The sequence below is a fragment of the Thermobia domestica genome, chromosome 4 (genome assembly GCF_964235325.1).
Source record: "Thermobia domestica chromosome 4, izTheDome1.hap1.1, whole genome shotgun sequence".
In the NCBI taxonomy this organism is placed as follows: Eukaryota; Metazoa; Arthropoda; class Insecta; order Zygentoma; family Lepismatidae; genus Thermobia; species Thermobia domestica.
The window spans coordinates 309,695,788-309,711,691 of record NC_137457.1 but is presented as its reverse complement, the minus strand read 5'-3'; the positions used below and the strand labels follow the sequence as shown (position 1 = coordinate 309,711,691).

At 33.7% G+C, this 15,904-nt stretch overlaps 3 protein-coding genes across 3 annotated transcripts in view; all 3 read left to right on the top strand.

Moving 5' to 3' along the window:
* Positions 1-5,483, top strand: part of LOC145684290 (uncharacterized) — a 33,581-nt gene extending 28,098 nt beyond the window's left edge. Inside the window, exon 2 of the mRNA XM_081756452.1 lies at positions 4,401-5,483. Coding sequence (XP_081612578.1) covers positions 4,401-5,151 — 751 coding nt within the window. The 3' untranslated portion in view covers positions 5,152-5,483. The remainder of the gene's footprint in view (positions 1-4,400) is intronic.
* Positions 1-15,904, top strand: part of LOC145684292 (uncharacterized) — a 68,635-nt gene that overhangs the window by 27,938 nt on the left and 24,793 nt on the right. The window lies entirely within an intron of this gene.
* LOC145684291 (uncharacterized) lies at positions 5,990-14,238 on the top strand. The gene has a single exon (XM_081756454.1). The coding sequence runs from the start codon at positions 10,852-10,854 to the stop codon at positions 11,887-11,889; it is 1,038 nt and encodes a 345-aa protein (XP_081612580.1). The 5' UTR covers positions 5,990-10,851; the 3' UTR covers positions 11,890-14,238.

The following is a 15,904-nucleotide window of genomic DNA, read 5'->3' as shown; positions in this document are numbered from 1 at the left end:
GCGTCATTTAACTTTTTAAGACATTTTTGCATACAGACATATGCGTATGTTTTTACGGAAAGGATGTCTTGTCATGAAAGTTGATTTGAGAGCACCACTTTCAAACTCAGCCAGTAGGAGCATGTAAGCAAGAATTCTGCTGTGCAAATTTTCCCCGTGCTAATGCTTGATACGAAGCACATTGCTTAACTCATTGAGTTAAACATACTCAATTGTTTAACTTGAGTGTTGTTACTGATAGCTCATGTAATGCATGGCACCAGGTTGATATTGTTAGTCATAAATTAGAAAATGTTAGCAAAGTAACTTATATTTGGTAGAAGTTGTGTTAATTGTTAAGCAAAATATTTTGCATTCAACCTTAGCCACCAATTTAGTCATTCATCGTGATTTTACGTGTTGCCCAAGTAGTAAAGCAATACTTTTATTTGGTTCGTCGTTCCGACAATGATCTATATTTCACCACGCCAGATCGTTACCATTTCGACATTTACCTTGCGTATTTCGCACATTCTGCTAACATCCTGATACTTGTTGATAAACGGAAATATTTTGCAAGGTTTTTCAATCTTTTATCTTGATCATTTTAGATGCCCTACTGGAAACAAAGGTTTATGCGGAGTCGTTCTGACGCGTAATTTGAGCTATACTAAAGAGTTCGACTAACATCTGCAGTAGTCAGGGTTTGAATGTGACGCGAATAATACGTGAAAACGACCCTGCAAAAGGCAGAAAATGTTTCAGTGAGTTTTTAAAATCATTTTATTATTTTTACATGTTTGCAATAGTTTATCCGTGTCTATGCCTGTCCTAGTTATCTTATAATTAAAAGCTAAAGACAGGACTTACAGTGACAAGGTCGTGAGTTCGATTCCCGTTGATATGGAATCATGTATTCCTTAGTGGTATAATAATTATGTCAATAAAGTTTTCTTCATACATGTGTCGGCAGAGTTTACTAGTTTGTCAAATTCTAAAGCTTATACCAACGATGTCTTGTTTTAAGAGAAAATTCCTTTGGATGTGTAATAATTATTTGAGCGGTAGTTGTTGTTGTATTCATGGGAATAATTGTAGATATTGGACCAGTCCTATCATGTAGCTACAGTTATAATTTTTAACGTATGAGCTGGCAACATTTCTTACAATCGAGTAGAAAGGGAAACTTTTTGTTGACAAAATTCGCAAAGTATCGTCTTAACTGTAAACAATTCACATGCAATACCGCATTGACAAAAAGATGATTTCCCAATTATGTCTTCGTCAATCAAATTGGGTAACATAACAGTTTCACAGGTCCAGGATATGCTATTAATGGATATGGATATGGATATGATATTAACACACAGGAAATAAGATTGATGGATTTTGGAAAGGAGTTTTAAGTTAAATAGCGTGACGTGACCTAAATGATAATATACGTCGCTATAGGTTTATTTCACCTTAACAACAGGAATATATCACATATTTTTACATAAATAATCCAATTGAACTGTCTGAGGAAGAGGGTCACGTCGGTTGCATGAGTGATACGCATGAAAGTCGTAAACTTCTTGTTCAAGTATATACTTTATACCAGTTTCAGTAGGTCAAAACCATGTAAGAGAATTTTAAACAGCAGGTTCTTATTAAAGCAGCTGATAGGAATCCGATGTGGCTTTTAATAGTTGAGAATGATATCCAGTAGATAGGTTTTAGTTTTTAGCTATTAGCTTTTGAATTCCATTAATCGGAAGGAAAATTGTATATTCTATTAGTGTGAAGGCTATATTCTATTTTCAGTGTTTAACATATCCTGCTGAAAATACAAAGTGTAAATTACTATCAAAACTTCATACGATATTGAAGGCAGTTGGAAATATTAGAGCTTTCTTCGGTCGTCATTCATACGTATACCAATGTATGCACAACTTCTTTGTTTGCTTGTTGCTAGCGAAAAACATTGTAACCATACTTATATTGCACCACTTTCGTTACGTATCGATTTAAAAGTTTATTCTTTGAACCTCAAACTTAAAAAGGAGAGTATATGCATGGATATGAGAGGAGAACACATATATCGGTATCCCCGGCATTAATATTAGTGCTTTGAAATACCACACTGAAATATAAAAAGGATATCTGATCTATTACTGCTGCTAACAATCAATACTATACATGTATATATATGAAACGTGGTAGTTGGCTGTAAGTTCGTAAAATAATATTCGTACAACCGACCTCTCTTAGAAACCCAAACAGTGCATTTGACTTGTAAATATTCAATATTCAATTATTATATATAACAAATCTACAAACGGTATTACGTTATGGTGTTTATTATAACGGAAAGGCAATTTGAACAGATTCAATCTTAAACTATGAACTGATCAGCAGGATAAACAATTCTGCTTTGATTACTGCTTACTTGTTCTAATTGGTCACGCAAATTGATTATAGTGCAGGAATCTAATTATATCGATAAGGTAAACGTCAAAAAGCTCTAGTCAAAGTGCCCAAAACCAACAAATTGACAAACGAACCTCTATAAGTAAGATTGTACGATAAATAAAGGAAACAAAAGAACCAAGTTACGTATCTCACTGCCTTAAAAGTCAATCTGTCCTATCAAATAGGACAAGTAGCTGAATCAAGGTTACAAAACATCTGTTTATGTTTTGTAAATATATGTATTCATATTCTAAACTTCTACTTTATTGTGTGTCGAATATCACTCCTGGATTATGTATATTGGCCAACCATTTTTCGAATAATAATTCAATCACACACAATAACTGTTCTATACAATAATACTCAACCCAAAATCCCAACATACTTCCCTTGTCTAACGTTCGAGCACAATTATGACCTCCTGTAGAAGACTCATCCGTCGTACTCGAACGTCCCAGCAGAGTGCATAAGTAACCATAAAGAAACAAAAAAGGAGAAGCTTTTTCGATATACGATAAATAACCCTAAACACCTTTGTTTGAATATCAGATACGAGTGACGTATATTCCGTGGATTGTATGTTACACCCTCGACTTGGCCCTGGTGAAGACCAAGAAATCCGTTTTTAGAAAGCGAGTGAATCGAGAAACAAACAAGCAAATTACAATTAAGTATATAATATGGACAACAGAATATGATAGTAAAGGAAGGAAAGTACACTCATAAAATCAATCATATTATCAGTTTTAAAAGAATCATTTTAGATCAAACATACACAATCACTTATACTAGAAATGCTGTTAAGACGACAGGGAAAAATTATCAATCCTCACAGTCAATCCCAATACCAAGGATCAAACCATTTAAACTGTTTTCGAAACGTACTAAAAACATTAATTTTAATTATAACCAAACACTAAATTGTACCATAACACTCAACATGTAACATGGTGACAATTCATAAGAAAAATGTTAATTTTCAATATAACTTTTTAATTTTTGGAGCTGTGAAAAAGTAAATTACTACGTAAGTTATAGCCTAATATATTCTGATAACATATCACACTATTTAAGAATATCACGAATACAAGTCTATATATCCGGTCTTCAAACTTTTAGGAGCATTTCGTGTTATTATTCTAGTAATCCATAAACATGCCAAGAAATAATGGGTTCCAGTTATATTTTCAACAAATGAAAATGAGACAAAACAATAAGCTGAAAATACATTACAAAATTAGCAAGTGACCAACGTACCACCCCAATAGAGGGAAAAAGAAACTACTTAAAACACCAAAACTAACTTGCAAATAAATATAATAATATATAATTAACTTAAAAATTCAATATTACTTTTAAATAATTATCTCTTGGTCTCTTTGTAGCCGTCGCAATTCGGTACCAAACTGCCGTGTCGTGACAAAACGCTGTAACTTTGGCGGAGCAGTTTTGCGAAAAAGAGCCGTAAAGTTTTCATCCGAAAATGTGATCTGTATCGTGTAGAACCAGTGTATCTTGATTTTGAAAACACGTGGTTACATGTAATGTTACGTAAATGCATGTTGTGAGATTAAATTTGGTGAAAATTGGTTGGTTGACCATTATTGCCTAGTTACACTGGTTCTACACGATACAGATCACATTTTCGGATGAAAACTATACGGCTCTTTTTCGCAAAACTGCTGAGCCAAAGTTACAGCGTTTTGTCACGACACGGCAGCAAACCTCAAGGTACAGACTTTTCTCAAAATCGTTTAACTAACGCCACATTTGTCCTCACAGTTTGTTTTTCTACATTACAAACCAGACGACGCCTCATATTTCTAATGTAATAACAAATGAAACAGAAAGGAAGTCCACTGTTATTGTATTTAGCATGGGAGTGTTTGAAATTCTTTGTTGTTTCATATTGTTTGTCCACATTTCGTTTTCCTAGATTATTCAATTTCTTACATATTCCATCACCATAGTCCTTCCAGAAAAGCCAATGCGATCATTACACGAAAGCATCCAGTTTCACATCAAGATATAACATTTAGAACTTCGAAGAGATATAGCAAAAGTTTCACTCGATGTCATTTCGGAAGAGATACGATGGCAATACAAGAAAATCCTTATAAGTGCAAGATATGTGGAAAAGGATTTAAAGAAAAAACAACACTGGAAACTCATAAATTGATACACACAGATGAAAAACGTCACAAATGTCAATTGTGTGGTAAGGGATTTAATCACAATCAAAGTTTCGCAACGCATATGTTAACACATACAGGTGAGAAACCTCATAAATGCAACTTCTGTGCAAAAAGGTTTAGACTCCGTTCCCACTTAAAACGACACATTAAAATACACACCGGAGAAAAATCTCATACATGTGAAGTGTGTGGCGGGAGATTTGCGGAAAAATCAACCTTAGCACACCACACTTTAACACACACAGGTCAAAAGCCTTACATCTGTCACGCCTGTGGAAAAGGGTTTACCCGAAAATCCCTTTTGGCAGTACACATATTAACGCACGAAGGTGGAAAACCTTACAAATGTCAACTCTGTGGAAAGGGATTTAATCGAAAGTCAGCTTTGCCAAGACACATGTTAATTCATACAGGCGAATATCCTCACAAATGCGAGACGTGTGGAAAGGGATTTAACGGAAAGTACCTTTTGGACACACACAGGAGAGAAACCTTATATGTGCCATGTCTGTGGAAAGAGATTTAGAAACACGTGGTATTTAAAAAAACACATGTTCATTCACAAGAGTGCACAGCCTTACAAGTGCAAATTGTGTTTAAAGTCATTTTTTCTGAAGGAGGATTTGGCAACACACATGTTAATGCACAAAAATGAAAAATCTTACATTTGTCACGTTTGTGGAAATGGGTTTACCCGAAAATCAGTTTTGACAGTACACATGTTAATACACGTAGCTGAAAAATCTTACAAATGTCAACTCTGTGGAAAAGGATTTACTCAAAAGTCTGTTTTGACAAGACATATGTTAATCCACACAGACGAATATCCTCACAAATGCAAGGCGTGTGGAAAGGGATTTACTGAAAAATCGGGTTTGGAGACACACATGATAATGCACACAGATGAAGAAACTTACATATGCCATATCTGTGGAAAGAAATTTAGAAACTCTTCGTATTTCAAAAATCACACGTTAATACACACAGGTGATGAGCCTCACAAATGCCAAGTGTGTGGAAAGGGATTACTTATAAAGTCAGCTTTGGCAAAACATTTGCTAATACATACAGGTGAAAAACCACATAAGTGTCAACTTTGTGGTGCGGGATTTGCTAGAAAATCAAATTTGACAAGACACTTCTTAATACATACTGATAAAACTCCTCACCAGTGCAAATTTTGCTCAAAAGGATTTAAACGAAAATCATATTTGGCAACACACCTGTTAAGACACACAAAAGAAAAACCGCACAGATGCGAAGTCTGCAAAAAGGGATTTATTCACAAACGAAGTTTGGCAAATCACGTGCTAACGCACACTGCTAAAAACGCTCAAACGTGCTAAGTCTGGTAAGGTATTTTGTGAGATCCTGTTTCTTTGAAACATCATAACACACGCAGGTGAAAACCTCACCGGTTTTCAGTGTGTAAAGAATCACCTTCGGAGAATAACAGTAAACGACCTTGAAGAATATAGGCTCCTTAATTAATTAATATTATGTGGTTAAAGTCCTACTACGGCACTACCTTTGATTTGTTAACGAATAAAGCACAACAAACTTATTCACAGTAAAAGCATTATGCAACAAAAAGCAATGTCATTAAAAATAGTTTTTAGTTTATCAACCCACGAGATGAGAAAAATTGGTAAAAAAATACAAAAATTGAAATCGGTTACGCGGCAAGAGAATTTTCAGCCTTTCGTTAGGAAGTGTTACCAGCGGGGGTAGCCGGTAAATTGCTTAAAAACAGCGTTATGTATATAGAACGACGTTCTTCCTCTGCTGACGCATGCCAAACGTAAAACGCAGAGAGAAATCAAGGTGATATTTTTGCAACCGGTTTTTCACTACAACACGTTCCCATCTCCGTTAACACTCTATTCATACCAAAAATGGGAGTAACTTCCAATTTCAACGTTTGTATCCTACAACAAAAACTAGCATACAGCAAAAAAGTGTATTTGAGAACGATCCATCGTCTCAAGTGGAAGTTCCATCTGCTTTGTTAACTCTTTTATTACTGGTCGTGCCCAACATTAGCCATTTTGGATCATGGTTTCAACGTTTATAGCTATAGAACGAAAATAGTAATAAATACCAAATGCGACTTTTATTTTGTTAAATCATCTTAACACAATATAACATGACTATCCACCAAAACCGGAATTGGCTCAAGTTTACTGTTACTTTCAGTTTCAATATTTATTGACAAAAAATTATATCAAAGAGTGTAACTGATATGTTTTTTTTTTTTAAGATTAATTGTCTCACGACAAGTCAGAACTTTCCACAGCCCGGGTTCGATTCCCGGCGGGAGCTCAAGTGGTTCGGAGTCCACGTCAATCAGTAGGTCCAAGTATCATAGCCTAGCAGCTGAAAGGGACGTTAAACTCAAAATCAACTCAACTCAATTCACAACTTTCCACAACACTTCAACCTAAAGAAATTAAAATATACTATTACTTTCTGTTCGGTACTGATTTGCGTAGCTAAACGTTAAGAGTCATAAAGATATGACAATTGATTCATCGTCCCGAATATACTTTTGATCGTTTAGGCCTCCATTCAAACCAGAAGTGGTTGAATTAAACAACTTCGTTTCAACCTTTATTGCCATACAACGAAAAAAATAAATCATAGCGACTAATGCTGCTTTGATATGAATTTATCGTTCGATGAATAAGTTCTACCGTCGATCTTATTTCTTTGTTGCAGCTAGGACTTACAGATGAAGTACCTCATATTTAAGTATTGATTTCACATTGTTTGGAAATCTTAGTTGCACAGTGTGAAACTCTACTCACTTGTTCTCAAATTTCAATTCAGAAACCAAGGTAACCGTTAGTACTTTTCTTATTGAATATTTTAGGGAGAAATATATTTGTTTAAAGAAATGTAGAGCTATATTTTAAAAAAAAAAAGTTGTTGGTCAACTTAAAGCTGCCACTCTATTTCAAATTATAATTCAAAACCAAAGTCTATATACTTTTATATTTCTAGATATACTGTCTGTTATCACGTCTACATTTATCATTATATTTTTCAAATTGACGACGGCTCCGAATTTTGAACCCGTCGACTCGAGACAGAATTTTCTCCATACGAGTAGAGACAATCTTAAATATCAACTCTATTCGCCTTGTGCCTATCCTTAGTTTTCAATCGAATTTTGAAAATTGGAGCAGTGTGAAGCGTGTAAAAGCAGTAAATATATCTTTTTTTTGTTTCCCGAATTAATTATTTCTTCAATCAATTAAACACAAACAGAAAACAAACGATTGATTCGATTTTTAGAAGACGGAGGCTTGATTTCACATACGCCTATCATACTTTTTTTTTTGACTGCTTTAACATATTTTAATGTGTTATAAAATCTGCACAGCCTATTTATTTTGGTCATCGTCATCAACCGTTGCCAACTACTTCTGTTATCTACCGAAAGTTAGTTCGACAATGCTATTGTTGGATAACATTACGGTATATATTATACGGTGAGTTTCTACAATGCTGTTGTTGTATTATCGCCATTTAAGAATGAGGAATCAGCAAATTTTTAACAGCACCTAATATGAAGGAGTGTCATAATTTTAGTAAGGTGAGGAATATGAGACGCATCCAAATTTTTCACAATTCTAATTGTTATAAAATGTGCGGCTTATATTAGTACCAATACGGTATTTGGTTTATGATAATCCTATGTTAAGTTGTATATTATGAAAAAGCAAAGGTCAGGTAGAGAACGTCACTTGTTTCCCATTTTAAATAACGAAGCTAGTTAATTATTGACAGAAAAATTTCGATTACTGTGGGTTCAAACTCTTAATAAACACAATAACTTAGTGGTATAAATCCTACTTTAAAGTACGAAGTGCCGAGAAAGAGACTATATGAGATTTGCGGCTACTTTCTTACATGGATACTAACTACGGCCGTGCGATATATCGATCCATGATTCACTTATTTTCGAATATCTATATATCAATACTGAAAAATTTACGAATCTACTTTTTCGGTATTTGATATTTTCGATTTTTAATATTTTCGGTATTCATTATTTTGGATATTTTGATATTTCAAAATCTTTGGATATTTCCGTTTCTTCTTTTTCTTATAAGATGTTTGAAGTTGTCATATATATATTCTGGTAGTAATGGAATGGATCCCGAACCTCATGAAACGTGACACGGAACACAGTGCAATGAACCCCAGACTGACCCAAAAAGACCTATGGCTCCGAGTAACAAGGAAACACTGATGATCCGAAATGACCCAATGATTCAACATAACTCAGAGACGAAACATCGTCTTATACATGAAAGAAAATACGAGGTTACTAATGCACTTCTAACAAACCTGATTCTTTCTTCTCTCATGCCCTTTCCACTAAATAAAATATTCTTTCTAGCTTGTTTGCTTCTGTGAATCAACTATTTTGCTGAAAAATAACCATAACATTTATAAGGGTACAAACACTCAAAATCACCAAAAAAAGTTAAATCCTCTTACGAAAGATCGTCAAGGTTTAATCGACCTCCTTCTTAAATCTTGTTTAGAATATAAAAGATACTGCTGAGGTTAATCATCATCATATGTATTCTGCCTTTATTAGCAGGTCACTTGCTGCAGGTTCGATAGCAACATGGCGGATGTGTGTGGTCTAAGTGAAACCTCGAGTGTACAGTTTTCCTCGTTTTTATGCAGAGAATGCAAAAGAAACAAGGTATGTTTGAGTACAGCGTGTAAACCATGCCAAATTAAAATTGGAAATACGTCTGAAATTATAACAAGAGCGAAATCCAAAATGCAAGCCATAGTTACTAGCGTTTCTATTGAAAATGACAGTGAATTAATACTTTGTACAAATTGTCAAGCAAAAAAGGAAGAACTGTTTTGATTACAAGAAGTAATCAAGGTATTCAGTAGTGATATTGAATCTTTAAAACAACAAATAATCAATTTCAAATCAACGCACAAACAGAAGAGAATGCAGTGCAAGGTCAAAATTCGTGGTCAAGTGTAGTGAGGGGTAAATCTAAAAAATCGCCATAAACACGTAATACTGTTTCCACAAAATCCGATATTGTTCTAACGAATGTTTTTTCAGTGTTGGATGAATTAGTTTATTCTTATACTTCACCGAATAGAAACAGTAGTAGTAGCAGACTGGAAGAGATAACAAAGTGTCAAACTCCCTCTCCAGTACAAGGGTCAAATGTGAATGGCAAAGATGCATCGAAACTCCAGTCTACACACGGTAACACAACTAATATTGCTGTAAATAATGACTTAGTGTATCCTTGTACGTTACCAAACACATACATCCACAGAAGCAGACTTACCGAAACAAACAATGAACAAATATGTCCTCCTGTACATGATTCACACAAAAATTGCAGTGCTATTTCAAACACCTATGCGTCTGAAGCATGTTTAGTAAATGATTATGAAGAAACGCCTAAAAGAATGTTGAAACAAATGTGTGAATCTTCAAAAGTGGATAAAGTACCGGTTACTACAAGGGCTGATTTATTAAATCCTAGTACACATTCACTAAAATTCAATGATAGGTCTAAAACAGCTGACAGAAAACCGACCATATTAATCTTAAGCGACAGTCAGGGAAAAAAATGTGCATCTACACTCCAAAACCTCAGTAACAATATATCGGTAAGTTCCATTGTAAAGCCAAATGCCAAACTTGAACAAGTGTGTGAAGATATAAACAAACTATCTGCAAATTTAACCGATGATGATTTCGTCGTTCTCCTTGCTGGTACAAATAATTTTCCACAATCTCCCACAAACAGAAACACTATGTGCCCTCGAATCTACTTTAGCATGTCTGAATAAGAAAAAAATAAACTCGTTGTGGTCACCGTTCCCTATAGATACGATTTTCCGCATCGTCCAAATGAAACCTTGAATAGGCAAATTTTTCAATTCAATAACAGTGCTGAATCCACAGGTAAAAATTTCAAAAATGTGGAATTTATAAACACCAGTCGTTTTCGAAGGTATCATTTTACAAACCATGGATTACATTTAAATAACGCAGGTAAAAATGTACTTTGTCGCATGATACTACATAAGTACAATCAAAGAGGCTTCAAAAAAACTGAATGGTATCGAAATTGAAATTCAGGAATGCAATATTTTTACTATAGCTGACGGCAAAAATAAAAGTCATTATTTCAATACGAAATTGGCCTCTACAAATGATACTATGATTGCGGACAAGGGTATTAATAACCTCACCGGCACTCAAGAAAGATCAAAAAATTCAAAAACTATTATTCGCGTTGCTAATCCTGAATTCCAATTTCCTAAACAAAAGAATAAAAATACTGTCACTCCTTCATATGAGACTCGTGTTTCCTCCATAGCACATTATAATGATCCCGATCATTCTTTTATGGCGAAACAAAAGTCCAATAGTGTCTTAAGCTCTACTCAACATAGTCAACTAGAGATTTTTCATCAAAATGTACAAGGGCTTAGCTCAACAAAGAAATTTATGTTGGAAATTTTATTTAAAAATATGCAGGAACCTAGTCTAATTTGTTTAACAGAACATTGGAGAAAACAAAATGAACTTGGTATTATTAATATTCCTAATTATAACCTAGCTGCAAGTTATTGTAAAACAAATATGAAACAGGGAGGATCCTGTAAATTTTCACGATCAGATGTATTAATTAAAAAGGTAACGAAATTTGAAAAACTAAACATAGATAAACATTTTGAGGCATCCATTGTTGTATTATTATCTTATAAGGTAGTAGTTATATGTATATATAGAACCGCAGAGAGTGATGTAAATATTTTTATCAGAAATTTAGAAAATATTCTTTCATATTATGAAACAAAGACGAAGGAGTTAGTTGTAGTCGGTGATATAAATATTGATTTTTTAGACCATAATTCTATTGATGGTCAATTGAAAATATTACTATTTAGCCATAATTTAGAAGCAATAGTTAATGAACCAACGCCAATAACGGAAAATTCACAAACTGCCATCGGTCAGGTGATTATAAACAAAAGGAAATTCGATTGCTTCGTTAATGTTTTAAATAGCGGGTTTTCTGATCATAGGGCACAAATAGCCACTGTGAACTCTTACAATGCAAATGTGTTAGTTAATCCACAAAACAAAAAAACTGGCTCTTCAAAAATAATAAAAATGAGAAAAAGAAATTTCAGTGAGACAATATTTTACAATTTAATAAGTGTCTTGAATCCGAGGACTGGTCAAGTGTAATGTCAAAATCATCTTATTCGGTGAACGATAAGTTTAGTATATTTTTCAGTAAATTTAAGCTGATATTTGATCAGTGTTCTCCATACGCAACGTTTACAATCAAGAACAATAAACAAAAGAAATGGGTGACGCAAGGTATAATAGTGAGTAGTAAAACGATGAAGTCACTAAATCATCTTAGCAAAACTACTAAGGATAATAGTATTAAGATTTACTATAAAAATTATAAAAACACATAAAAAAAATAATATAACAAGCCAAAAGTCCTATTATAATAATATAATTTCTAATGCAGAAAACAAGACCAAAATGGCCTGGAAAATAATTAAAGAAGAAACAAATCAAAAACCACAACATGTTCAAAATACTGAAATGAAACTCGCGAACGGCAAAAACTGTAAAGACCCTCATGTTATTTTTTGAGGTTTTCAACTCTTACTTCAGCAATATAGTTACTAACCTACTTAAATCGCAATCACAATCGAATGTTATTAAGAATAACCCTAATCGAATTAATCAAATAAGTAGTTCTTTATTTATAATTCCAACAAATCCTTCTGAAATAATGTCAGTAGTAAGGAATTTTAAATAGGGATCATCAAGGGGTCCAGATGACATCCCGGAATTTATAATCAAAAGATGTATCCACGCAATTGCACAGCCTCTCTCTCACATAATTAATGATTCATTCTTACAAGGTATATTCCCAGACAGCCTGAAATGGGCCCTTATAAAACCATTACACAGAAAGGGTGACAAAAAGAAATGTGAAAATTACAGACCAATAGTTCTCTCCCCTAAATTTTCGAAAATTATAGAATCCATAATGAAAAAAAGATTAATTACGCATTTGGAACGTAACAATGTTTTATCTGATTCGCAACATGGTTTTCTTAAAAATAGATCCACATCTACAGCTGCCCTTCATTTCTTGCAAGAAGTAGTAGACTCAATAGAAAGTAAATCATACCCACTATCTATATTTTGTGACTTAAGTAAAGCTTTCGACTGTGTGAACCATTCGTTACGTTTAAGTAAATTAAATGCATATGGAATAAGAGGTGTTGCTAACCAATGGTTTCAAACTTACCTTACAAATAGACAACAATTTGTAGAGATAAATTTCATTAATGAAGACAACTTGTATATCGAAACTCACAGATCAACACCTTCTATGGTTAACATAGGAGTTCCTCAAGGATCAGTCTTAGGACCAATATTATTTCTTTTATATGTTAATGATCTACCACTTTATATCACTCATGGTAAGTTATTTCTGTATACAGATGACACAAATATACTTGTAAAAGGAAGTAATTTAACTGAGCTGCAAAATAATGTAAATATAACAGCAAGAGAGCTCGAAACTTGGTTACACCACAATAACTTAATTATTAACACCGAAAAAACCAAATGTTTATATTTTTTCACAACTAATTCATCACCAATTAACCTTCGTTTACAATTAATAATAATAATGTGGAATGTGCTTCAAATACGAAACTCTTAGGATTAAACGTAGACGACAAACTTAAATGGAAACATCATATAAACAATTTATGCCAAAATTTATCTTCTATTGTTTATATGGCTTATACACTTTCCTCTGTTCTTAACCTAGACACGTTAATTTCATTATATTATGCGTCATTTTATTCCCGAGTACAGTATGGTATTGTCTTCTGGGGTATCACTAATGATTTGTTTACAATAATTAGATTACAAAAGAAAATAATCCGTATCATTACACATTCCCATTTTCGTGTTAGTTGTAGAAGTAAATTTCGTGAACTCAGATTGCTTACGATACCGAGTTTGTATATATATGAGGTATTAAAATTAGTCAGGAAAAACATAGATAACTACTTAACGCATGCCGACGTACATGAATATAGAACTAGAAACTGTGATAAATTTGTAATACCGTCACACAAAACAAGTATGTTTGAAAAAACTACATTTTATAGAGGTGCGGTGCTATATAATAAATTACCAAGAGAATTGAAATACATAAAAGATGATATAAAGTTTTTGACAGAGGTTAAAAATATGCTAATTTGTAAATCTTATTATTCCGTAGATGAGTATATAGGGGAACAATCCTTTATTATTTCTGAAGGCAATAAAACTTAGTACGTAGATATATTTTAACTATTAGATTAAATAACAAATCTTTATTTTTTCATTTTTTTATTGTAAAAAAAAATTAGTTTTATATTCGCATGCTTATAGTTTGTTAGTATGTGTTTATTAACTCTGTATTTAACCAATGTATTATTGTGAAATGACATCTTCTATACCATATGTACAAATTTGTGTACTCTGTATGGTCAAATGAACGCAAATAAATCAAATCAAATCTAAGAAGCTTCCATGCTCCACGGTCCTCCGGTAGCCTTTTCATCTTCACGTATGATCTTTCTTTATTTATATCATCTATTAATTGTAGTCTCCTTCGCCCCTTTTCCTCTCCTTCCCGCCAGCATACCCTCTAGGACGTCCCTCATGATACAGTTTCTCCTTAGGCAATGTCCCAACCAGTTTGTCATCCTCTTAATAATATCTATAAGTGTTCTTTTCTCCCCCACCATTTCAAACACTTTCTCATTCGTTTTTCGCTTGTCTTATCTAATTCTTTCCATTCTTCTTCACACCCACTTTTCGAGGGTTTACAATCGATTTTCATTAACTTTACGTAATGTCCACGTTTCCGCCCCGTACAGTACAACACTCCACACGAAGCATTTTATGAGTCTTTTTTTCAAATGTTTATTGAAGATCCCACAAAACAGACTTTTCTTCCTCCTACAGGCTTCTTTTGCCATTCCTATCCTTGTTTCTATTTCATGTCATTACTAAGACTACCAGATATCGAAAACTATTCACTTGTTCTATTTTCTCCCCACCCACTTTTATATTTGACGTCAGTCCCTTTGTTCCAATTACCATGGCTTTTGTCTTTCTAACATTTACTTTCCTTCCATACTCTTCAGCCCTCCCTCTTTTTTTCCAACATTTTATTGATTTTCTTTTCAAATTATGTAACAAGCACCATATCGTTTCCAAATCTTATGCATCTAATCATTCTACCTCCTACCAAAATGCCGTCATCATCATATAGGCTCTTTTTCAGTATCTTCTCTAGATAGACATTAAATAATGCGAGAGGCAGTCCTTGTCGAACTCCCCTTTCAATTGTACTCTGTTCCGTCAGTTTTTTTCCTATCCTACGACTGACTTGTTGGTTCAAGTATAAGATTCTTATGAGCCTTCTATCTTTCCATTTCAACCCTATTTTTGTTAGGACTCCCAGCAACAATTATCAATTCACGCGGTCAAAAGCCTTTTCTAGATCAATAAATATAACATATACCTCTTTCCCTTTTTCTATAAATCTTTCACCGATTGCCCTTAATAATCCAATTGCATCTCTTGTGTCCTTCCCTCTTCTCAACCCGAACTGCTCCTCCTCAAATTCTTCATTTGTTCTTCCGTATAAAATTCTGCTCAGTATTGGAAGCAGAATTTTAGCTGCGTGAGATAAGAGACTAATATTTCTATAATCCTCACATCTCCTTGGGTTCGATTTCTTAGCCATCGGTATCATGATGGTCTTCAGAAAGTCTTTTGGCCGCTCTCCTGTTTCATATATCTCATTCCATAGTCGGAAGAATTCTTTCTTTCCCTTGTTCCCCATATTTTTAATGAATTTGATTGGTATGTTATCTATTCTGGTTGCCTTTTCATTCCTAATCTCGGATATAAACGATTCAAGCTCATCGCTCAGTGTTTTGTTAATTCTCTTTGTATAGGCTATGTTCAGTAACAGAATATTCGAAGGTGAGTAAACATGAAGATATATTTGAAATATTCAAAACATGTAACTTCATTAAGAAATATCACAGCAAGAATCAGGTAATGCATGTTCCTGCTTAAACAGTGAACATCATTAATTAAATATAAAATTTTACAGGAATGCTAGAGAGCTATTAAGCCTGCTTCACAGTCACCGGGT

What these genes read in the sequence shown, in the direction of transcription:
- LOC145684291 (XM_081756454.1), top strand. Translation starts at nt 10,852, where the DNA reads ATGATTGCGGACAAGGGTATTAATAACCTCACCGGCACTCAAGAAAGA.